Source organism: Electrophorus electricus, chromosome 12, assembly GCF_013358815.1.
Source record: "Electrophorus electricus isolate fEleEle1 chromosome 12, fEleEle1.pri, whole genome shotgun sequence".
NCBI lineage: Eukaryota > Metazoa > Chordata > Actinopteri > Gymnotiformes > Gymnotidae > Electrophorus > Electrophorus electricus.
This window is the reverse complement of record NC_049546.1, coordinates 9,695,544-9,721,668: the sequence shown is the minus strand read 5'-3', so window position 1 is coordinate 9,721,668 and position 26,125 is coordinate 9,695,544. Positions and strand designations below refer to the sequence as shown.

Sequence of the window (26,125 nt, the reverse complement as noted above, 5' to 3'; positions counted from 1 at the left end):
TTTGACAAGTCAGTGCATTGCTGGAAGTCATTTCCCCACTGTGCTACAGTGCAATGTCCTGTAAAATAATGGTAAGCCTACTCTTCAAGGACAGTGATCTCCATTATTCAAATCTAGACCTCTACAATCTTTATTGTAGATCTGTGTGTGCTTCCAGTTCATATTATTGTGGATATAGTGCATTGTGTGGATTCTAAAATTTTAACTTCTCCTGCATGACCTCAACATTTTTCACAACTTTTCAGGCGATTCCAGCATGTTTTCTTTTCCTTGCAAATTGAAATTATTACATCAGAGCAAAAGACGTGATCTTTCCACAAGAGGCATCTTCAGAGTTTGAAAATAGCTTCATGTTTGCCCAGCTCCTCGCATTTTCATTGTGAAGTTCATTGTGAGTGCAGCACTCAAGGGCCCACTGGGTCAATTACCTAATCTTAATAACCATAACTGCTGGGCTTAGAAAGCAGCTGAGCTATTAATTCTGGTATGGACCACTGGAGAATTGAAGCTCACTGCCAGAGACAAGACATGCTTAAACAGGAGTGCGCACAAACGTATGCACACACACACACATAGGCAGAATGTTAACGCACATCTATCCCCTCTGTTATGCACATAGTGGTTCTTAAGCACTACCTCTTTCACACGATTGGGTCTCCTTGGTTAATTAATGGGATATTCCACCTCCCCTGCAGTCTCCCTCACTGGTTAGCAGTTTGAGTTTAGAGGATTCCTCTGCCGCACCCAGGAAGATCAATCGATCTCAGAGTGCCATGATCGATCCACGAGTCATCGCCCCATCTTCTAATGAAGCTATCTATGAGGGGACTCTTACCCTGGCACTGTTACCCAGCAGACCTTTCTTCACAGGCAGCCCACATCCAAGTGCAGACATCATGAGAGACAGCATGTATGCAGTTGGGGTGGAGGGGGCGTGTTAATGTGACCCTGTATATTAAGTATGTTCACTCTCCCACAACCTGTTCTTCAATAGGAAGTTGGCTTGGATCTGTAGGGGTCACTTGCAATCGATACCATGATCAATAGCATGGAACTAAAAATAGGCAGCAGGGAAATGTCAGCTGTCTTTCGGTTACTGAGAGCCGTTTCTCAGTGTGGTGTCAGAGTGGAACACCTGTTCGTCAAACTTGCGAGGACTCTACACTCGTTCTTCAGAAAGTGTCATACATATCATGAGGAGAAGCGAGACTCACTGAGGTGACGGTATCTCTTTGTGGAATGCACTTGCTCTTAGTTCCAAGTTCCTACCAGACCTGATTAACATACACAACCTTATTATTAATTGATTAGCTCCTAATTGTTTCAGTGGGTATTCCACCAAAAATGCTATTCATTTGATTATTTTTCTGCTGTAAATATTACTGTCCTGCCATAGCTAACATGACACAACTGGTTCCATTACAAATGGTGTTGCTGTCACTGAATGTTAGCACATATTTGACAACGTCAGTGGGAGTTTGGGCTCCCAAATGACACGTCCTGACAGTGATATCCTCGGGCAGCCTACTGAGTGATGCCGAAATTTGGGCAGCCCTGGTGGAAAAGCTTTACATTCCCATATACACCACCCTCCCCCCAATCTCCCCATGCACCCCTTTATTGGAGCTGTCACCATGTAATGTTGCTCTTTAGCCTTTAAATATATGTGTGGAGCATGCTCATGGTCCTGGGCATTTGTCACTGTAATGACAGTAATTTGCGCCTCTGCTACCCAGCGTGCCGCAGGCTGGAGCTGCTCTCAACACACAAGTAACGCCGACTCCCACCCAGCGCCCCTGGCGGACATCTGCCTCCCTGACCGCACGTCATGCATCACGCATCACATGTCATGCGACACATGTCACACGTCACTTCACTTCCGATCAGCCTGTCGAATCCTGCCTAATGTGTGGCATGTTGTTGGGGCCTCATCTGCAGCACCGCTTTACGAATTTGTGTGCGCATCGAAGAATTCTTTTAGCTTCAGCCTTAGTGTCCATACCATGCCTGTGCAGTGCCATTGCTTGAGTGGCACAGAAATGACACTGGAGGGTGGTGCCTCTGACCCTCACCAGTGGGCGGGGATGACACCAACCCTGTCAACGGACCACAGGGGGAGATGGTCAACCAGTGGACCGGAGGGGAGGGCTCAAGCACTGGCTGCTGCAGTTGCCATAGAGATGGGTGATGAGCAGAGGAGAGAAGCAGTGGCACTAAAATAAGAAATGGCCGCAGGTAATTGGCAGAGAGCCGTCCATCGGAGCAGGGTGACATCTCGCTCCTGACAGTCGACCAAGGCCAAGGAGCACTCTTCCCCTGACAGAGGCCTGTGGAAACAGTCAAATTTTATATTTGGCAAGATTAAGCCAAAGTTTTGTTGATGCCTGAGTTATTGATTTGTGTCACTAAACTTGACTACATTACCTTGCAATTGTGCTCAGAAGATGGACACCAAAGAACAGTGCAATATGCTGCTGTGGACATCAGAACCTTTATAATGTCTCATCAACACTATTTCTATGTGTGACAGTGTTTGTGTGTGTGTGTGGAGGGGGGGGCTGAGAGAGAGACAGAGGGTGACTGAGAGATTGAGAGGAGAAAGTGGTTGCTATGGCAAACAAAACTTTCATAATGAGAGGCAGAGCTGCAATGAGAAAGCAGTAAAAGAAAGTGAGAGATACTAAACATAATATTGACTGATAAGAGAAGGGACAGTGCCAACAAAATACTGAGCTATGTTTGAGAAGATCCAATCAATTATTTCAAAAATTAAGCGATTTCTTTTTGCCAAATATATTTGCATTATTCAAGAGCTTGAACAAATGATTTTCTGACCTAGGACTGCAAAGTAAATTTAGCATCAGCCTTCGACCTAAACTGCTTTCACTAACAGCACATTGTTTAAGCACAAGTCACTAGATGAGGGTGTAGGACCACTACTCTTCTGTGTTCAACCAAGAAGATCTGTCTTTGACTCTGTGATTAAGCCCACAGCTGCAGAAACCCCATTCATATGGACTTAACAACAAGGCCAGAAAGAGAGCATGATTTCTCTCTACCTATTTATAGAATCCACCTTTGAGCTGCATGTTGTCGTGTTTGTAAGCATGTGCTAGTGCGTGTACAAAGGGATATTCGATCACATCTGAATGGTGTGGAGTGGGAGGACGCCCGAGGCGATCCCTCTCCATCTGGGTCTCAGGAGCTTCTCTCCAAATTCCTCTGCTGCATCCCACGGCCGCGCTTAAGCCTGCATTAGCCCATCCTCACAGCCAGGCTTGTTTTGTCATCACCAGCCATGTTAGCTGGCATGGATGTCCCTGTCAGGGCAACCCTCCAGCGTGGGCTGAACTGCGCCTACACGGAAGCGTCAACAGATTAGTGCCATTCAGCCGCCCCAGATTTGCTCCACACTTCGTTTCCAGGCTAAGCATGGAGAGCTCCGAAACAAGCAGCCTTCTAAGCAGTTCGAGCCCTTCATCATTGTTTTATATATATATAGCTACTGGTGTATACATATATAGCTACTGCGGCAGTCCATTCGGGACTGAGATATGAATTGAGGCATGTGAACCCTAACCTGATTTATTAAGAAAAGTTAGCTATGGACTTTGCCTTCATCCACTGAACTGACATTAATGTATCAACCTGGTGCTCTTGCGATGGGTGAGGTCAGTTCATGAGCGATGGCGGATTTTGCTCTGGTCTCTCTGAGGAGGCTATGCGCTCTCATATTAATAAAGCTGGTGGGCAGGCCGAGAGGAAAGAGAGACGCTCTCCTGCCATTTACAACTAATATGATTTCCCCCGCAGAGCAGGTGGTGCAGACACTGAGGTTAAAGAGTGCATCTTTACAGCACTCACTTGCACAAACACAAACACACACATGCACGAGCACCCATTTGGCTACTCTGACCCGCCTGAGAAAAGCCCTTTATTGCTGAAAAGATCTCTGTTCGCCTACCGCTTGCACCACCTTCCCTCTTCAGGTCATCTGGACAGGGCAACAAGGGCTGAGTGACAAAGATATAAAAAGGATACGAAAATGAGGGCCGAAAGAATGAAAAGTAATGGCTGTAAATTCAGATGACAGCAAGAGTCACTTCGATGACTAAGGCATGATGATGTAGATAATAAGAGAAGGATGGAGCATGCCCCTGCTCTTAATCAGGCAAAGGAGGGGAGAGGGAAGGGTTATGGCCACACTCAGAGGGAGGGGTTGTAGCCGACTGGAAAGGCTGGCCCTGGCCCGGCACAGTGGGTGTTAAAGGGACTCTGCTGATGACAAGCCGGGGAATTGGGAAACCTCCGTCATCCAGCAGAGATCTGGAGCCACCACCCCCTCAGCCCAGATCCAGAGCTGCCGTAATGGGAGAGCCTTCTGCCTCCCACACCCCATACACACACTCACACAGCCTGACACCAGCCCTTCTAAAGCCATGGTTTCTGGATGAGACTTTCAAGATTGATACTTTCTATGCCTCTTTTCATTCACTTCCCACACTGGTCTCTTCATATTGCTAATGCAGACATATTGCTGTAAATATACATCTAACAGTGAATCAGCGCACTGAATCAGTGAGGTAGCTATTGCCCGCGTCATACATATTATTTAAGGGTACAGAATGTTGTGTACTACAAAACATATCTCCATAACTTCTTCTTACTTCCAGTCTGGAGGCCTTGGGCTGGGGGAATGAACGGGTTCCTCAGCAGGGCGCTTGTCTCTACTGCCCCACCAACACCCTGCCTTGTCTCACACTCATGTCAGGATTCCTGAAGCATGAGTCAGCTTGACACCAAACAAACCTGATTCCAACGTCTACCCGAACCAACCCCACATGCCATAAACCAGCATGCTGTGCTCGGACAGTGGTATGCAGCCATATCACTATGGATAAGAATGAAACGCACCTCAGAGGGCATGGGTACCTCCAGCCCACTACGCACACTTCTTGTCACCCCTCTTAGGAACCCTCCAGGGCTCAGCAGAGCAGTGGCAGTGTGATTCATGTGGTAATCTCTCCCCGCTTGTCGGGGGTTATTGACTGTGAGAGAAAAGCTTTCAGACGTAATGGAGATTCATTTTTCCGATGGCATCAAGAGGAGCCGTCTGCACATATTCATACCGACCCCTCCATGCCGAGCAATGGGATTTCAGAGAGTGAGGGAACGAGGGAAAAAAGAGATGGAAAAGTAAAACAAGCATTGATCTGAGAAAGAGAGACAGTGAGAAAGGGAAATACAGGGACTCTGGGGAGGAGAGGGAGGGAGAAAGAAAAAGAGAGGGATTCCTATATTTATAGTCTTAGACTTTGTATAGAAAGAATGGTGACAGAATGGTATCAGAAAGTACAGACTTTGAATGGGATTCAATTCACATGTAATACACCATGTAAGTAAATGTCATTATGCTTAATATGCATCACTCAGAACAACCAAACTTGGTTGAGCAAAATACTGAATCCAATTTAACTTTTTAGAAGTATAGCAAATTCAATGTATAAGAATGTTTAAAAGATACAAATATATAAGCCTATAGGTCAAAAACTATGAAGTATCCAATAACATGGAGTACAGGATGCTTCACAAACAAACCCGTCATTATATGCGAGTGTTCTGTGTAGCCCCAAGATAGATTTAATAATGAATGGTTATATACACCCCAATCACAACTGATTGCCCAGTTGCTGTGAAGCTGTCATCAAGAAGGTGTAGCTGAGATATTTAGTTAAATTTTTGAGTCATTGCAGAGCTGTCGAACTGATTGGGTGAAGTCAAGCAATCTGGTCAAGTTGAGTCAAGTCCCAACAGTTTAGGCCAGAGGGAGATTCTGTTGACCAAACCGACATACAAATTGCACATGCAACATACACATGCAAACTGAATGCAGTCCCTTGTTTTTGTTCTAGTTTCACTTGGAGAGAGAGCATCACAGAACAGCCACTGATCTGAGATTACAGGCCATTTGCCAAAGAATCATTAAAATGGTATTGCTAAGACAAACAGCAAAGGAAAAAAACATTAGGCATATAATAGTTCCAAGGGAGCTGTTGCTCTGTCGTCCTTGACAACAGTAGAGTTGGAAGAGGTAAAGCCAGCACTACATCCTCAGCAAGCAGCACCGCAATTAAAAAGACAAACAAACAAATACCCCTTCATGTACTCATACACACACACACACACACACACACACACACATCAGCCCCGCTTGTCAGTTATGTAAGCCATTCATTTATGAACACAATAACACAATACATACACCAGAAGGGGAACATCTATTATTTACACAAAACAATAATAAATATATTAGAATAATCTTTATTTTTTGGATATGTGAGACCCAGTTGTGTATGGAAAGGGCACTTGTTCACCTGCAATACCTGGTGTCCATGGCAATACTTGTGGTCAAGGACACAGCAATAACTCTATTCAGCTGGCCCATAAGTTGTTAAAAGCCATGTTCTGTCAACACCGTGTACTATGTACTAACGACAGCCTGAACATTATGTTAAATGTAATAAAATACAAAGAGGGCAATAAACAATGCTGTATATATGTGCTCGTGTGTGTATGTGTAATTTAGAAAAGTAAAAGGCAAACTCCTCTTCGGCACTGTGGTTTATAGGTAGTGTGGCGAGTGCAGTGAGTTGAGTTTAGCAAGAGGGTAATGGGGGGAAAAACATTAACATCATATTATTGATGTAATATTTATGAAGTAATATCAGAAGCCTCCATTTCCATTATTTAGCACCAAGGAGAGAGGGAGGGGAGGGAGAGTGGGAGGAACAATACTGGTAGTGTTAACAGACCAGTGCAGATGCAGGTGGGTGGAAAAGGGCTTCCCCCAACTTTCACACTGGCTCTGGCACTACCATAAACACCCCCCCCCCCCACACACACACACACACACACACACACTCACACACGCACAAACACACACAACCTCACTTCCCAGTGCGCGATAGAAGCAAAAGTGTCTTGTTGTCAGGTTGGTTCAGGATGGCTCCTCATCTCCCACCTGTCCGGCCCCACAACTCATAAATGGCACCTTCTCTACTCCTTGACCCAGTAAGTTTCAATGAGTTGGTGTGGATGCATGTGTGTATGAGAGCCCATTGCATGCCTTATCGTTCATGCTTTCCAGTCTTTAAAAGATGAACACTAAGTGAATAAACTCTCAGGACTGCCTTCCATGCTGTTACATGGTCTGCACATCCATAAAGGAGCTTATCGTGTGCGTTGTGTTCAGAAAGCACTAGCTGCACGGCCATTACTATGCCATTGTGATTACATGCTGGATACAGTGTGTCATAGCCACATACTGTGTGTCATATCCACATTCTTGTGACATGGCATCATGCCTAACAGCACTGTAAGTGTGTGTGCCACAGAGCCTCTTGCCCCTCCATCCTCTGCTTCATTCTCTCTCTCATCACTTCACCTTCTCCCTTACCTGCTTTTCTTTTCTGCCTGCCCTCTCCTCATCCCTCACTCTTCTTCCTCACTGTCTTCATGTCTTCCACGTGACCATCCCTCTCTCCCTTTACTGCTCCTGGCTCCCTCACTCTCCTGCTCTTTTCTACTTGCCTACAGACCTACTCCTGTCAGTTTGGCAAATCTTGGTTTGTCTCAGTGAACTGTGGTGTCTCTATTGTGTGTGTGTGTGTGTGTGTGTGTGTGTGCGTGTGCGTGTGTGTGTGTGTGTGTGTGTGTGTACTCATCAATCTGGAATGGAAAAACAAATTGCTTTGTTTCCACTGCTCTGGCTCCTGCCCTGTGAAATCTTCCAGGCAACTGTCAGAACATTCCTGTGTCACTCACGCACACTTAACCGTGCAGTCTCTTCGCGTGTACACACACGCGCACGTATCAACGTTCAAGGTGTAAGGGGAAATTCTTTGCTCTTGTGTCAGTATATATAGAGGCGTGTGCGTGTGCGCGTGCGCGCGCGCGCGTGTGTGGCATGCGAGCCACTTTGAATTAGAGCAGTAATGAGGTGCAGTATGAGGGGGATGTGGCCGTAACACAGCAGGTCGCGGCCAATTTGCTCCTAGCCGCCGCGGCGCGGCACTCACTGCGCGCCTGAGCGCGCCTTTAAACCTGGAAGGCGCGGCGGGAGAGAGCAAACTCCAGCCCGCGCTCCGTTTTATCATCCGCTTCACAGCGAAGATCAAGCACACGCGCTCACTCTACAGGAGCCAGCGCTGGCGAAGTAACGCCGTCGTCGTTTAAACGCAGATCCACGTCTGCACACATCTAAGGGTTCTGGCTAATGTTCATTTGGTAATGTTCATGTAACACACATGTAAACATTATTGATTAAAGATACGCTGTGCCAGTCCTAGCCCTCCTGGCATAGTGCGCGCTTCGTAAGGCCGTGTATTTGAATTCCCAAAGTGAATGCCTCGTTCGGTGCTATTGTATAATCATACACACACTAGCGGTTGATTTTCAGGTTATTTTCTCATGGAAATTAGTAATTTACAGTGGGAAACTCCGTTTTGTTGTAGCGCCACCTATGCTTGGACTATAAAACAAGTTAAATATGTGTGTGTGTGTGTGTGTGTGTGTGTGTGTACGTGCACGCGCGCACTCAGTTATGTAAAGGCTGAAACGAACAACGGAAAAAGTGTTGGGATGTGTCCTACTAGATTGACATTGTCATCATACATTAAATAGCACTCTGGGTCTGTCTAAGCAAGCCACATATTAATAAAGAATGAAGCCTGTTTTAATTTTAGCTCACCACTCCACTCCTCTGCCTTTCTCTGTGCTTTCGACATTTTGACATTGCATATGGAAAACAGGGAAAAGGATTTCAGCACCATGGAGAGCCTCTGTGTCTGAATTCAGGTGAGTGAAATGTTCAATAGTGCTTCAAGACGAAAACATGCTTTGTAAAGCTTTATTTATGATTGTATGTGTGTGTGTTTGAGGGTGAGTGCCTTTCAGTGCTAAGTGTGTGCGTGTCTGTGTGTGTGCATCTCTGCACTAAGTATGTGTGCATGTGCATCTCAGTGCTGACTGTGTGAATGTGTGTGTGTGTGTGTGGCAGTTGATGACAGCACACCAGGTGTCCCCTCAACAGGAGCACAGCAGTAAACAGCAGTAAATGCAGCAAGGCTTCTGACAGGCTCTGACCTTATCCACTTCTCTAAACTCCAACTCTCCATCCTCACATCCACATGTACACTCTCTATCTGACTGCTTCTGGCAGGGCTGCCCTGCTACTCATGTGCCCTCATTTGTTAAAGGTAAAATAAATCCTTTATGAGAGAGACAGAGAGCGAGACAGAGAGAGAGAAAGAGAGAGAGAGAGAGAGAGAGAGAGAGAGAGAGAGAGAGAGAGAGAGAGAGAGAGCGCAAGACGGAAGAGAGAGACAGACAGAAGTGAAGGAAAAAATAGTCAGCTGAAGTCCAATCATTCTGTCTCTGTAGACAAGCCCAGGCTTCAGTTTGAGGGACAGGAGAGGGAGAAAAGTGGTCAAACAGTAGAAGACTGTAAAAAGGGAGAGACTGAGGCAGAAGGCAATGGCAGACAGGCAGAAGCAGGCAGGAAAGGAAGGGAAAGACTAGAACAATGGAAGGAGAGCAGAGGAGGATACGAATGAGATCACGCCAGTGAGGGCAATGCCATTCTGGGCAGAAAAACATGGAGGTAAACTAGATTGACGGAGAGAGATGGAGCAGGTGGGGTGAGACAGGCAGGGGGACCTGTAGGGGTCAAGAGGGGTAAAGATATTGACAATCAGAACAGTGAAAAGAAAGAGAGAGAGAACTGAGACTGCATCTGGCAGGAGAGGTGAGGTGGTCCATTGAACAACCAATCTTGACTAAATTAAATTAAAACGGCCCTCAACTCAGTTGAATTCATTTCCATGTTTGATCAGACACTGAAGAAACCTGGAGAGGCTGAAGGTCAACCCCTCAACCCCTGGCAAGCAGAGCAGCTGCCTAACACAGCGAGAGTGAGGGAAAGAGCTAAACACAGACAGAAAGAGAGAAAGGGAAGGGCAGAGAGTGAGAACGTGTGAGAGACACAGACAGAGACACTGATGGTGAGGGAGACAGAGAGAGAAACAGGTAAATAAGAAGGGAAAGAAAGGGAGACAAAAAGACCATGAGCCACGATTTAAAGAGAGACATTGAGACAGAGCTGAGAGAGAGCTGACTGAATGAGAAGAGGGTAATGAAGAGGAAGAGGAGGATGAAGGGTGCCAAAGGTAAAAGAGGGCTGGAGGGATCAGCGGGTCCACTTAACCCCCCCCCCCCATTAGCCTGGCTCACTTTAATTAGCGCTAAGCTAAGTGCCAGTAATTAGCCGCATTGTGTCACCTGCAAGAGGCCCCACACAATCTCAGCGCATGTTGCTATGGCTACCAAGGGAGAAGAATGGTGGGGAGGAGGAGAGAGAGAGGGGGAGGGATGAGAGAAGACACAAACAAAGCGTCACACAGGACTGGACGGATCGCAAACAAACCAGCGTGTGTCCTGGACCCAGCACACACGCGGCATGGAAAAAGAACACTCTCTGGGAGGACTTCTCAGGAACATTGTACGGGGGAAGCAAGGGACATCCCGATATGTGAGCATGAGTTACGTGTGAAAGCGCACTTTAGATAAATGCACTCAGTGCCAGTGGCAAGCCCTTTATTAGGACAGAGCTGTAAACAGAAGCCATTCCGTTGAAGCAATACAACAAGCAATGAATGTAATGACACAGAAATAGCACAGTAGCACAGGCCTCCAATACTGCACACGACACTTGTGTAGCTTCAGGAGTACCAGGGGAGAAATAACACAAAATGTCCTCTTCTAACACACTTAAATCAGGTTGTGCCTGTTTGGTCTCCACTGTTGCACTCCACAGCGGTGGTAAGGGCTTTGTTACATTGTAGTGCTAGACTACCTTTAAAACAGCATTCCAGAACCGCAGTGAGAGCCACTTTAACCTAGGTGGTCCTTGACACTTCATCCAGCATGGCTGAAGGCCCCTTCACACACGCATATACTCACGAGGAAACACAAAACACACACACACACACACACACACCTGCGGCTGGCATGAGCATGCTATGAAGGTTTTTCTTCAAGGGGACCATCCTCAGCTTTCGATGGGGATGTTTTTCCCTATCTCTCTCTGCTCCGGTGCTGAGAACCTGTATTTGAGGTGTCATTTTACACTCTGTCAGAGTGTGAGTGCATGTGCACTTGTGTGTGTGTGTGCGCGCATGTGTGCACGCGTGTGCTCGAGTGCATGCGCAAGAGCTTGCTGAGAAGCCGTGACAAAGGACTGCTCTTTGACACAGTGACTCACTTGTCCATATCTACCTTAGTTGTTGCTGAGGTTTACTGCAGCATTCCTGTGTGTGTGTGTGTGTGTGAGAGAGAGAGAGAGAGAGAGAGATAGAGAGAGAGAGAGAGAGAAAGAATAACTTTCTGAAAAAGTAAAACTTTTTGCTGAGAGATGGAATGCTACTGTACATAAGCCCAGGTGTGCCCTTCACTTTCCCCCATACCATCACTCTGCACCAGAGCTCGATCAAGTGAAAAATAACTCCTCATGGGCTATTCGCTTTTCACCCCAAATTCCTCTCTCCTCTGCATTTTCTTCTATTCAGCTTCTTTCTTTCAGTACATTACTTACTTATGTAACATCTCTGCCCTCTATGTCCTGATCTAAATTTCCCAGCACTTAGTTCTAATTTTTGCCAAGGTGTTTGTTCTAAAGGAAAATGAATAAATACAATAAAGAATGTTGGTATGAAATCAGTTATATCTGCTGTTAAACAAGGAAATGCATGCTTATGTTTCTTCATGCAGTTTTCTTGATCTTTTAATGAGCGATATCTAATGGAACCGTAGAAGTCAGATACTTGTAAAAGGCCCCATATTCACAGACATTCATTATTGGTAACAGAAAAATGGGTAGAGATTAAAATCTGATTTTTTTTTATTTCTGATGGTAATGAGTTGTAAAACCCAATACTAATCAGTGGCATAACCTGAAATTATTATTGTACTTAGTACAATTTTTCCTGATCCTATATGGCCCCCTGGTGGCAAGGTATAGCATTACACATCAGAATAGCGTCCACTCCTTATGTAGAAGTAGGATCAGGCCTAGAGTATGGCAAGTCACCTCTTAGCCATTTTCACATTCATTCTGAGACTGATCTCAGAACAGAATCTTGAGCATCTCCATCCTTTTTAAAATTAGCAGGGTGTAAAATTAGTAGGGCTAAAGTCTGAAACATCTTTGCACATACAGTGTTATCAGACTTAGAACCATACATTGATGTATATTTGACCCCAAAAGAATGTTTAAATATCCAGAATAACTGAAAAAGGAAACTAGACTTTGTGAACATTATAAGCATTATTAAGACTCAAGTATTTTGTATTTACATATCTAAATATTTCAGTAAACGAGCCTCTGTAAATAAATAAATAAATGAATGAATAGAAAATTAAAGAAAAAGAAAAACCATTTTCAGAAGAAGGAGCACTAGGATATTGCTCTGGCACCTAAAGCCCTGGCCTGCACTATGACAGCCCGGGGGCAGGTTGTGTAATCGGGTCTATCCCATGATGTCAGCCAGAGACTCTCAGACAACAAACCAAGCAGCTCTGCAATCTCTGGAGGGACTGAGGGGAAAGAGAAGAGGGGGGGGGGGAGAGAAAATGAAGATGATGCAAGTGTGGGCAAACCCAGGGATTCCCCCATCTGTGTTAGTTTGTGGAGTTGGGGTTCACATACACACAAACACAGCCCTCCCTTACTGCAAACCAGAACTGCAGCAGTAATGAGATGCAGCCACTGCAGAGACTTATGCAACCACACACTTTTTGATGTGTACCTGAGACAATACACTCCGTCCACTCTCGGCTCACACCCACCCCTCATACACACATGCACCCACCAAAGATGCAAACACCAAACATGAAAATTAAATTGAATGATCAAAAGGTAGCTTTAAAAATAGGTTAACCTCACATCTCATTAGCAGCCCGACATCAATTGCCTTGGGGGGGGGGTTTTTTTTACTAGTTTATGTTTATAAAGTTCCTGTGCTCCTAACCGTAAAAAATTGAACATAAACTATATATTCATTCATCTTCTTCCCCTTTCTAGTGCCTATAAGCATACTTAAAGAACTATAAACACCAGCATACGAGAGGTCAATAGATTATTACACCGGATATAATGGAGATCACATTTTAACCTGTAAAAAGGATGACCTACACAAGCAATCATTTAAACCAGACTGAGTAGCACAAATGGCAGCATACCAAATTAGAACTCTGAATCATATCATGAGTAATCAGCACAGACTGCACAAACATGCATATCAAGATGGCTCATTTAAATGAAGTTATCACTGTTTCATTGTTTATTTGTACATAAGGTTCTATTAATTGGTCAATATAATGAGGAAACTCATTAGCGGGATATAACACACAACATAATTAGTTCAAAAATAAGTTATCACTCAAACACTTGCAAATGTAGTCGCTTCTGTACATTTGGTTGGTGAAGTCAATTGATGAACAGCGACCCCCTGTGACACAGCCGAGTACCGCATTAACTCAACAAACGAAATTCACAGCAAAAAGACCTCTTACTCAACCTCTGAAGAGTCAAAGAAATAAGACAGTGATCAATGTAGTTTCCAATACCATCTTGCTGCCAATGATCAACATTTGTGTGTTGACAATAAAAGGCTAATGCAGTCAGACTGCATTCATATAGCTGTTCAACCCAACTCACTATTAATAACTATCCCAAAATCAGGAATGCAGTCCATGTGGGAGCTGTGGTATGGTTTTATTTTGCAGTGTTGGTATGTCAGTTAATGTTTAGCAGCAGTCCTTAAACATATCATTATCATTCTTTATTACAGTGGAGTACAGACAACTGGCACAAACAATACATTAGTGCTGAATATTCTCTCACACTTTAAAGTCCTATACATGATAATACTGATCTCAATCACACAGCAAGAAATATTCTGAACAGAAAGAATAAAGAGAAATATGAAATGAAAATTCCAATTGCAAAAGAAGTAAGTATTACAACACCAGATGTGTCAATAGGATTGTGTTTACCATCACGCAATCCTTGGTCAAACTCAAAAATTTAAAAATTCAAGTCAAGGTTTGACATAAGCAAGCAGTGTAAAGAAAAACAAGTGGAAAATTAAATAGTTCTTTAATTTGGAGATTTAAAAACCTAAATGATTTTTTTAAAAACTATGTTCTGCAATATTTACTTAAAAAAAAAAAACCTGTTCTTTCAACAACAGGATCTGGCATTATAAAATACCAAATGTGTATCTGTGTTAACTGGTCTGTGTAAATGTGTGGCAGGTGTGGTAAACTCCAGCTCTTTGCTGTTCGGGCTAAAGCCTGAGCCTGGCTCAGAGCTTCTTCACTCCAGGCTCAGAGGCCCAGCCACACACATCCATGTCTTCTCAGAGGCTCCACCCTGACTCCACCCTGACCCAGACAAAGGGCTTAAGGATCAGCTCCAGAGATGTCTCTGGGCCGCTAGAGCGGGCAGGGGGACAAACTGCTGCGCCTGGAGCTGGGAATCACTGCTCTGGGTTCGAGCAGCAGTGTGACAGGGATCACACTGGACATGTGTGCATAGCACAAGGGACCGGCAAACTAGAGTGTGGAATTAATTTCACCATTGCTGAATGTTTGCATACAACCAGTTCTGACCATTGATTAATGTTGTCTTTAAGACCAAGTATATTAGAATATAGAAATAAACACAAAAATAGAACCAATATATAAAAACTAAAAACATTCTGTCAACCAATAAGTAGCTTTTTACAAGACTTTTTATACCTCTATTATAAAAGTGGCAAGTGATCAGATTTGTCAAAAACAAACAAAAAACCCAGAGAGTAAGGCAAGCAAGCTTATCCTGTACAGTCAGAAGTATAATAATTATATACATTTTTCCCAGTGGATTCACATTGAGAGACCAGTAGAGATCCTACATGTTGATCTCAAGCATTTCAGAATAACTCACTGTCCAGGGATGCACTCTCTCTGCCCTTAATCACATATATGTTAGAATAAGCATGAAAAACTGATCTGAGTGCAGGGCTTACCTGAGAGGTCTGATAGACACAGCCCCATACTGTAGAGCTCTGCTTCATTTTCATAGGAGTATGGCTCCCTCTGTTTATTACCAGTAGTCATTACGCTTGATAATGCAGCCCAGCTGCTCCAAGATCAGTGCTGTTGGCTCTGCTCTCTAATGCTCGGTGCACTCTGCTAAGAGGAACAGGCTAATCTTGCATCTGTATTAAGAGACAATTTCTTAATCAGAGCGGACACAATCCCACCTTGGGCGAGATTTAAAGCATTGACAAATGAGTCTCACAGGGGCCATACTGCATAAGAACACTGAAACAGATAGACATGTTCTTTTCAAGCACAACACAACGCAAAGACTGTGAAACCAGTGGGATTTTGGTGTAATTTAATATGACTAAGGAAATGTTTTTCTCCACTGCATGAACACTGTCAGTCATTTTAAAGCGGCACCATGAGGAGCTGGTTAGGGACGAGGAGCTGGTTAGGGTTAGCCAAGCTCAGGATGGAGCCTGCAGCACCCACTCACACCTCTGAGTTAATGTTCTGGTGGACGCCACCATGGAGGAGTCTGCACAGCAACCTTTCTGCAGCACAGTGTGATGCAAACACCCAGAGACAAGTCAGCCTTTCCCAGGCACTGTCCGAATAAGAGGCCATTTTCTGGTAATGGTATGCGGATCACTTTTCTCTTGGCCCAGTATGTTACACAGGCTTAACTTTTTTGCAATCTATGCAGGTGTATATAAGCCTTCATAATCCTTCAAAATGGTGCTATAAACCCCATGATGATTACCCAAGTGTTTAACAACAGGCTGTCTGTCGTGTTTGTGGCTGTGCTGCACAGAGGGAAAATGGCCCTGCGAGCGGGGGCTGGGCGTCCTCGGTGTCGGCCCAGACAGAGCGCTCATTAACGGTGAGAGCTTTTGGAGTGGATGTGACTCTGGCCTCTCCCTTGGCATACATCTCCTGGAGCGCTGACGAACCATGACGGGGGTGGGGTGGGGTGGGTACAGAACCGTACTCGTGGCCCTGACTTCCCCCACAGCTTTTCAACATGGTCATTAGGCATGTGAGAGAGAGGGTCTCTGAAGCTGGGCTGCCTTTCTTTGCTTCCTGTTACAGTGTGGTGTCACTGCTGCCCCCTGGTGCCAGGGTGGGCATGCTGCATGCCAAAAATTAGAGCTCTGGGGTGCAAGACAAGGAGACACAGTGTCCTAAAGCAGAGGGGAGCTGGGAGCAGGACTTGGAGAGTGTACTGCTACTTCTGTGAGTGCAGATGAAGCTTACTGGTCTAAAGCATTAGTAAGATCTCCATTACAACCTACAGAGGATATGGTGGGTAGTGAGGCCACTGCATGCATGCACACACACACACACAGGTGCACGCACGCATGTACACGCAAACCTATTCTCTAAAGTATGATATAAACTCAGATGATGAAAAGCTTCTGAATAATACAGAAACTGAGAATTCATAAAGTCTTACACACACACATAAAACGGTATCTAAAATAAGTCAGAAAGCAAAACAAGCCTAGACCAAGGGAGTGATAAAGTTGGTACACGCAGCTATGTGTGTGTTTTTAGGAGAGAATCTACCCATGTAGTAGTGGATTTACTCAAGTGTACAAGAAGTATTCAGTGTGTGGTGCTTGTGTGTGTGTTTGTGTGTGTGTGTGTGTGTGTGTCCAGCTTTATCTCAGCAGTGCTTCTCATGGTGTCTCAGCATTATTGCTGGTCATAGTAGTACTCTTCTTCTTTGGCTGTTTTTTCACCATTTTAGATGTCTGGTGCCCATGATAGGAGCAGGAAGGGAGAGAGAAAAAAAAAGAGAAAAAGTGAAGTTATTTAAAAAGTGCACATTCTGCTCTAGCAGCAAACCTCCTCTTCAAACCACTAAGCTAGCGAGAATGCATATGTAGGAATAATTGGTGACTTTTAACATGCACGTTCAGGCCTTCTGACATATACTGGGTAGTCCTAACTGTGGATAAAGTTTGCATTAGATCCACTCTGCCCTATTACAAGCCTAACTAAATGTTCGCACTTGAATTGTCTATTTGAGTCAGAGCCACCTGAGTGAGCAACAGCAAACAAATGAGAACCTAGGAAGACTACTGTGATTAATCTTAGACAAGCCTAGTTTCACTGGACCCACCATCAACAGCAAGGTGTTCATTGCAGGCTTTTTTTTTCTCAGAACTGATGGACATGGAATGTAACACATTAACAGTACCTTAATAAAGAATAAATACTCAATGCAACATTTAAACTTTGAGAAAAAAGAGAAAAAAAAGGGAGAAAGACAAAAGAGGACATGGACAGGGTACAACAGAGAAAGAGAGAGGGAGTGGGGGAGGGAGAGAGAGAAAGATGTGAAGTGATGCATTATGACTGAGCAGTATTGGCTGAAGAGTCCTGGAGCAACACACAACTGCAAATGGCAACTGCACTAAATTCCAAAAGGATTCACCCACTACTTACAAGCGCATTTGGATACACGTGTTTACATTCATGAGTTTGTCTCCTTATGAGACACCTTGCTTAAAATAATGCATAGTACATTTGATCTGTGTGTGTGCTTGTGCATTCACGCATGTGTGTATATGCATGCATGTGTGAAAATATGTGCATGTGCTTGTGCATGTGTGTTTGTGTGCAGGTGTGCGTGTGTGTACCTCCGTCTTCGTGGCTGCTGGTTTCTTGGCTGCTCTGACACTAGCTGTTCGCTTGGCCACTTTGTCAGCAGTGGCATCCTCATCCGAGTGTTCAGTCCTGCTATCCGATTGGTCGCCGTCAGACCGGGAACTGAGCTGTGATTCGGTGTCTGCAATTATGGGTGTGGCACGCACTGAAAAGAACAGAAATAGCTTTCTCAGATGTCCACTAAGAAATAATGGTGCTTTTGAAATGTCAAGTTATATACACACACACACAAAATACAATTGCCACATATAAAGCCTTATATGAAATACCTTTAAAGAATGAAGTGAGTATCAATACAGTTTTAAATTTCAATACACTGATTTAAATGTTTTTCCACTTGCTTGATACTGTCAAAATCATTGCACATCAAATTCAATGAAATCAGACTGACAGGTCACCACAGACTATGATCGTAATAGGGTAGCACTAAACCAAGTCCAGTTTTTAGTACATTCCCCTAAAACCAAAACATGCCTTATTTACAATAGTGAAAGGCTGAACCACACCGCAAACCCACGCTGCTCACAAAACTTACATCGTACCTTCAAGCCAGTGAGCAAACATCTACACCTACACACAAACACACAAGCCCCTACACAGACATGCATGCACAGCCACACACGCATTCCTCTCTCTTTTCCCATGATGGGCAGATATTTAAAGTGTGCCAGGCCAACACAAATCCGAGCCCAAGAGACAAAACCCTTCATTGAAAGTGCTCCACAGAGGTGTTGCTTTGTGCTGCCATCAGACCACAGGCTAAAACCCAAATGTCTTTGACATCATTTACTGTAACTATGACCTCAGAGGAATCCTAGATCTCCTAATAGTACATTTTGGTTGAAAAGGAAATGGCACACTATTTAAAATGGGCCAAAAAGCCTTTAGCTCAAGTTCCACACTACATCCGTCTCTCCTCTTGTCATTGTTTTGCATGTCTACAGCACATGATTGTTCCCTAGACTATTCCTTTATCCCCCTCGCTCTCCTCTCCCTCTAACCACACACTGATCACATCACCACCAGCATGGAAACGAGCAGGAACAATAGCCTCCTGCAAGGCTGGGGTCAGTGAGTCTGCAGGCCTCGCAATCGCTCTGGGAACACTGCCGCTTAAAGACACACTGGCTCCAACAGCTACCGGTGTAAATAAAAAGTAAAACACGTTTCATCATAACACATCTGAGAGCTGTGCAAAATCTGATGCGCGAGTTCATTCACTTCTGTACCAGTGTAGACCTTCAAAGGAACTACAGTAATGTACCACAACCTCAACATCATTGTACAAAATGATGGCTGATGAAGAAAGCAAGTTTTCTTCATTTTATGGTTCAGGTTTAAAATGTTTTTTTTTTTCTTTTGGAATCTTTGACTCCCTTAAAGCATATGTAACATTCCCCACTGTATTTATGACGTACCTACTAACCTTTGAATTGTGCTGTAACAGGTTCGCATGTTCATGCAATAACGCACATACATGGCAAATAATAACGCACGTACATGGCAAATAACTTGCCAGCAGGTGTAGTAGAGTCATAGAAAACCATCAGATCCAACATTCATGATATGCATGCTCCTGAGTTTGTGTAATTGAATAATTAATTGAAACAGGCGTGTTCAAAATAATAGCAGTGTGGAGTTCAATTAGTGAGGTCATTCATTCTGAAAAAACAGATGTCAATCAGGTGGCCCTTATTTAAGGATGAAGCCAACACATGTTGTACATGCATTTCTCTCTGAAAACCTGAGAAAAATGGGTCGTTCCAGACATTGTTCAGAACAGCAGCATACTTTGATTAAAACGTTGATTGGAGAGGGGAAAACGTATAAAGAAGTGCAGAAAATGATAGGCTACTCAGCTAAAATGATCTCCAATGCTTTAAAATGGAAAGCAAAACCAGAGACATGGAAGAAAATGGAAGACAGCACCAGAATGGCAAAGACTCAGCTCCAGGGTAATCAAAGACAGTTTGAAGTTACCTGTGCATACTGTGACAATTAGAAGATGCCTGTGTGAAGCTAATCTATTGGCAAGAAGCCCCCACAAAGTCCCATTGTTACAAAAAAGGACATGTGCTGAAGAGGTTACAATTTGCCAAACACCACATGGACTGGCCTAAACAGAAATGCAGAAACATTTTATGGACTGATGAAAGTAAGATTGTTTTTGTTGGATCCAAGGTTTGTCAGACGACCCCCAAACACTGAATTCAAACCCCAATACACTCTGAAGACAGTGAAGCATGGTGGTGCAGGCATCATGATATGGGGATGTTTCTCTTACTATGGCGTCAGGTCCATTTATCACATACCAGGGATCATGGATCAGTTTGCATATATCAAAATACTTGAAGAGGTCATGTTGCCTTATGCTGAAGAGGAAATGCCCTCGAAATGGGTGTTTAAAACAAGACAACGACCCCAAACACACCAGTAAGTGATCAGTATCTTGGTTCCAGGCCAACAAAATTAAAGTTATGGAGTGGCCAGCCCAATCCCTAGACCTTAAGAAAACTTGTGGGGGGACATAAGAAATGCCGTTTCTGGGGCAAAACCAAGAAATGCAGAGGAATTGTGGAAAGTTGTCAAATCATCCTGGGCTGGAATACCTGTTCACAGGTCCCAGAAGTTGGTCAGCTCCATGCAACACAGATGTGAAGCAGTTCTCAGAAACAGTGGTTATACAACTAAATATTAGTTATTCATAGCAATGCTAAATCCTAAAGATTTGTCAGTTTATACAGTAAATATTTGAGTTTGTGAAGAAAAATGCACACTGCTATTTTTTTAACAGCCCAATATTCATTTTTCTTCTAGAATATAATGCGCAGTGTTCCCAATACATGGAAATAAAAACTATTATAAGGATCCTGAGCTTTACTCATGTTTTTAAACACACTGCTATTATTTTGAACACAACAGTGCGTGGGCACTGTATTGTAAGAGTGTGTGTGTGTGTCTGAGCGCATGGACATTATTCCACAAGTGTCTGTGTACCTGACCATGTGGACGTTACTCCACAAGGGTGTGTGTACCTGAGCAGGAAGACATTACTCTGCGAGTGTGCGTGCACAAGTTAGCAAATGGACATTATTCAGCAAGTGTGTGTGCACCTGTGCGTGCAGGCGTCTTGGTGCGAGGCAAAGTAGCGGCGGTGTGCGTGTCGTCAGCCGGGTCGAGTAGGCCAGCACGCAGCTGTAGCTCCTCTTCATTCTGAATAAGCGTCAGATCCTGCATGCTGAAACTACGTAGCTTCTCCGAGAGGACACCCTGACCCTGTACACACAAAAAAAAAATTATACATTTTATACTGTACTGACACTTTTTTTTCCCCCACATTTATACTGCATACACAACCAGTCCCTCCCGTTCACCTTAGCGGCTGCAGTGACCGCTGCTGTAGCTGCAATATTCAGCCCCCTCTTCCCGAACCGCATCATCGTCTCATAGCTACGGTCCTTCGCCTGAGCAATGTACTCGTCAATCTCCTGCACGCACACGCGCACACGCACGCACGCAAGCACATGTACCAGGATCAGCATGTGCATTCCTGGCTAATAAACCAAGCCAGTGCTAGTCTGACAGGAGCGGTGGGTGTGCTAGAGGCAAGACCTTCTCTTTCCTGGAGAGCGTGGGGTGCACAAATTTGCGGTACAGCACGCTGGAGCCCTTTGTGTACGGTGAGAGCAGCCAGATCACGAAGGCGATCTTCAGCTCAAAATAAAATGGAAACCTGCGCAAACACAATACATCCTCGTAGCACACCCGGGACAACACGCAAGAGGAAATACATCTTCATAATACACCTGGGGCCACACGAGATGAAAAGCTTTCCCAGCGGACAGCGGACTACAGGCTTTTAAACCAGAAGTTTAGTGGCAACTGCCACAAATTTACAAGGTTGCAAAGATGCAATACAGTGAATTAAGACTGTTACACAGTAAAGTAACAACACAGTAAATTAAAAATGTTAAATAGTCCTGAAGGAACTCAATTTACCAAGTTTAAGTACTTATTCAAAACTTAAACAATGCAACATACAAAACAACTGCTTAGTTACTTGTGAGACATAAAAAGATAAAGCTATACAGATGTGTTCATTTAGATTGTAATGAAAAACTGAAAAGAAAAAAGTTAAAAACCATGTACTGAAATGTAAAGCAGTTTTAATAAGGTTCAATGTGACAGTTCACATTTTTGCATTTATAAAACTATAAACAGTACATGCATTATAATCAGAACTTTGTAGAACAAAGTAATTTTCTTACTATATAAAATACCTTAAACAATGTACATTCAAAAAATACATTAAAAATCTAACTGAAAATCAGAAAACATCTTAATGTATGTATATTTACACACCTAATAATGAAAGCAAATCACTTTCTTAGTATTAGTGTCAGTAATTGGAGTATGTGAAGGCCACTCACCAAGAGAGAAGCAGATCTGTGATCGTCTCTGCTGTCGTAAAGAGTGCAAATACTATCCAGTACATCATCCACTTCACCTGAGGGACACAAGGACACATGCTCACACATGCAACAATATCGGCCAAGGCCAAGATTCAACAGGCACAGGTTCACATCTTGCACATACACCATGCCTTCTTTCAGCATATGCTAGCCTTAGGTAACTTGTACGGCACACAGGAGTCACTCGCAGAGCCTTAAAAATGGGTTCACAATAATCCAGTTACAGAAGGGTCATTATAAACTACAAACACAATTTAACTAAAATTATCATCTACCAATTGTCAAAAGAACTGAGAAACAGTAAAACATAAAAAACGAAAAATGTAATTCTACAATAAGTAAGAGACCCTTGACAGACACCGGACTATCTAGACCCCTGCTAAAGCAGGAGAGATAGAGAGAGAGAGAGAGAGAGAGAGAGAGAGAGAGAGAGAGAGAGATACATACACAGAGAGGCAAAAAGGTGGGGGGGGGGGAGTAAAAATGGCAAGCCTGCCAACTGTTTTCTGACCCAGAGGGGTTTCCATAGCAACCTGTGAGAAATCTCCCTGGAATGATGTGGCATGAAGTCTACTCCAGGAAACAGGAGCTAAATGCTAAATGTTGACAAAAACATACTAATTTTTAATTAGTATCAGAAGTATCAAAATGTGTCTTTTAAATAACCCTCTCAGGTGCTATAATCACCTCATCTGACATTTATTCATTATGCCACCAGTATGGTAAGGCATTGAGCACTTAGATCAGAGCGTGAACAGATAAGACTAGATATTTTTAACTCAGAAATTTGTTATAAATAAACCAACGATAAGCCTCAAGTTATAATCAAATTGCATAATAAAAACTAAACAAACTGTAAACTTCCTTTGATGTTTAGGCTATGATGTCCAAACATCATGTACAGGGTACATGACTAACGAATAAAATGCATAGAATTGGTACCAGATTCATAATAAAACTCTTAGCAAATTTTTTTTTTCTGAACAACAACAACAATTAACTAACTAACTAACTAACTATGGTGTATAACTACCAGTTTTCACTTTGAATTATTTCTGCATCATTTTCAGTTTACATTTGCTGGACACCACCACTCTCTGTAATACCCAAATACTGTTACTGAACTGTCATCACACGGATCTCTTAATGATAGTGGATCCATTGCTAGGCCTATAGATGATATGACAAAACCAAAGAAAAAGCCAGATCAGAGTATCCAGAAAGCCTGATTAGCCTCCCCAGCAGGCCAGACTAGCTGCATGTAGCCATGCTGGAATACTCACATATTCCTTGACATTCTTTGTCTTCACTGCCTTATAGGAGGAGTAAGCTGGATAGAGCGTTCCAAACGCCAGGCTGTTGGGGAGAGAGACATATTAGCCTTTGGCTTAGGACCCACACATGCTTTCTGTTCCAGTAAATTTCACCCAGCTCACCTTACAATGATGAATTAGATTTCAGCATTTTGCACAAGCAAACCAGAGTAACATGAAGGACAGTATCTACTTAAAATGTCAGTAAGAGACCAGTCACAGATGAAATCTGTCAGTCATTCTGTAGCAACAATGATGTGATGTTTTTGAACTACTGTGCATTTCTCTCACTCGGCTTACGACAAAGCCAATGGTCAGCTCCTCAGTCACTAGACAATTGGGTCAATCGGTCCAGCCACCCAAAATGCTAAACTCATTATCCCAGTTCAGTAAGGAAACAAAACCCATGGAGGGTAAATTGAAATAAGAGACCCAGCAAGCTGTGCAAAGGCCTGGGTGAAAAACGAGGCCTTGAAAACAGCACATGAGCTGGCCGGATTTCGATGGCGTCATCTCACTGCAGAAACCAAAGTTAGTGGGAAGTTCTACTGCCAGAACCCTTTACTCGTCTCCTCAAAACTGGGCGCAGACACTGACCGCTGGGGCTCTGGCAGCCCTCTGATCTGGGACAGGGCTGCTTCACTGGGGCCTGAACCAATGTTAACCAGCAGAGAGTCAGAATGAATCATTTATTACCATGGACTGAGAGTAGGAGAGCGGTTTGGCCAGAGCGGGGTCAGCGCTAAGGGCTGACACAAAGAGGCACAGGCAACAAAGCCGCTCGTGCAGACACGTGCTCTCGCACACGCACAGACACAAGCACATGCATGCACCCACACACACCCTGGATGCTAATTTTTTTGCCAATGTGACAGGATCCCAACCCCTCTGCAATGGCAGAATTAACAGGCAGTTGTAGCCACTGCAAAGATTGTAGACATCAGCTGCCAGTGTGTGTGCATTTCTCAGTGTACAATAATTCTGTGTTCAGTCTGAGTGTTGTACTTGTGCATATGCAGAGTCCAATGAACTGAGCAAGAGTGGGGCAGATCCAGTACATGTCCTCGATCCCATTCAGAATACTCCCACTGCCATAATGCCTCTCCCAGACTATGCCACTCCAAAGCACACAATGTAAGAGATTTATCAGATAATTACCAAACAAGGCTATACAGTGGCAGTTCAAACATATCACAGTCCACGCTGTTGCAACCTAGCCTCTCTCTCTCTCCCTCATCAAAACATGGAGACCAAGGCCTGCTGGTTTAATCACAATAATGACAAAGCATCCTCTGTGGGACACGGCCCGAGTCTTCTTCAAACAGCAGTACACGAAGGAAACTGTAAATTCGAGGCTTCTCAGGCACATCCGATTCGGTTTAGTACACTCGACCACGTTAAATGTCGACAACAGACGGTTTAAATGTGAGAGTCATCAGTAACAGATTATAATCCTTCATTATAGAACATTAACAGTACAAGGAGGTCATCTCTGCATTTAGGCCTGGTTATTAATATAGCTAAAGCTCCGACTCCCATTCAAACGGATGTTCAAGAAATGTTCAGGGAAAACGAAATCAGCAGAGGATAAAGCACAACGTGCTCAGGTCAACAGCTGGAATAGGTGCAGCCTTATTCAAACCTGTCCGTGTCCTGTTTCACGTTTCATTTTTGGTCAGGCATCGTTAAAATATACTTGGCTATGTGATTTATCAAAATCATTGTTAATTAAAATTATATTTAAAATTTATTTTTATAGAGAAGCTAAATCTGTCAAGTGACAACCAATACAGATAGGTAGCGCCCTGTCTGAATGAAGTCATCGGTCGCCGTTTTATTAGCTAGATATCCGTTAGCAAGCATTGGTATATTTAAGTAGAGAACCGGGTTTTGAGGGGGGGAGTGAACATCTTACAAATTACAGCTAACTGGAGAACAGGGGAGAATGATTCGGAAAGACTAGCAAAAGGCAAGCAAATTACGACAAACAAGCTCAAAAAATCCATACTCACACCACCATCCTCGAAATGATCCACGACACCATCTTGATTGTTGCTGAATTTCACTTCTCCTTGGATGTTACTGTAGCATCCATTACGACAAATGATGTGAATTACTCTGAGGTAACATGGCCCTTTGCCTCGCAGCTCAACCGAATCACAGGTACCTCAGAACTACATTAGCCAGCAGCTTCTGTTCTGAGTCCTGCTGGCTACATATCTGTGCAGACAAGCCCCCTACAGTCTTAAAGGGACAGATGGCTCTTGTATCAGTTTGTCCTACAAACACAGCCTACTTTAAGACAATTTAAGATAGAACAGAAGATTTGTCCTAAGATTTTGTGTTCTCGTTTGTTTTTACCTCTACAGTGGATCCCAGGAAAGAATTTTGGAAGTGCTAAACAAAATTATTAAAAATACTTAACTGTCCCAGATTTATGAACTGATTTCTATAATTAGGAGCAGTTAGGGACCGTTGATCAAAATGATTAAAATTACAGCAGAGAAGACAACCAGA

General features: G+C 43.7%; 1 protein-coding gene across 1 annotated transcript; it reads right to left on the bottom strand.

The window, feature by feature from the left end:
* Nucleotides 1-13,812: 13,812 nt before the first annotated feature.
* Nucleotides 13,813-25,825, bottom strand: reep2 (receptor accessory protein 2). Its single transcript, XM_026999339.2, has 8 exons — nt 25,621-25,825; nt 23,579-23,651; nt 22,254-22,330; nt 21,436-21,556; nt 21,198-21,311; nt 20,937-21,099; nt 17,796-17,968; nt 13,813-16,904 (listed from the first exon to the last, which is right to left on the bottom strand). The coding sequence occupies exons 1-8, from the start codon at nt 25,650-25,652 to the stop codon at nt 16,830-16,832; spliced, it is 828 nt and encodes a 275-aa protein (XP_026855140.1). The 5' UTR covers nt 25,653-25,825; the 3' UTR covers nt 13,813-16,829.
* Nucleotides 25,826-26,125: the final 300 nt, after the last annotated feature.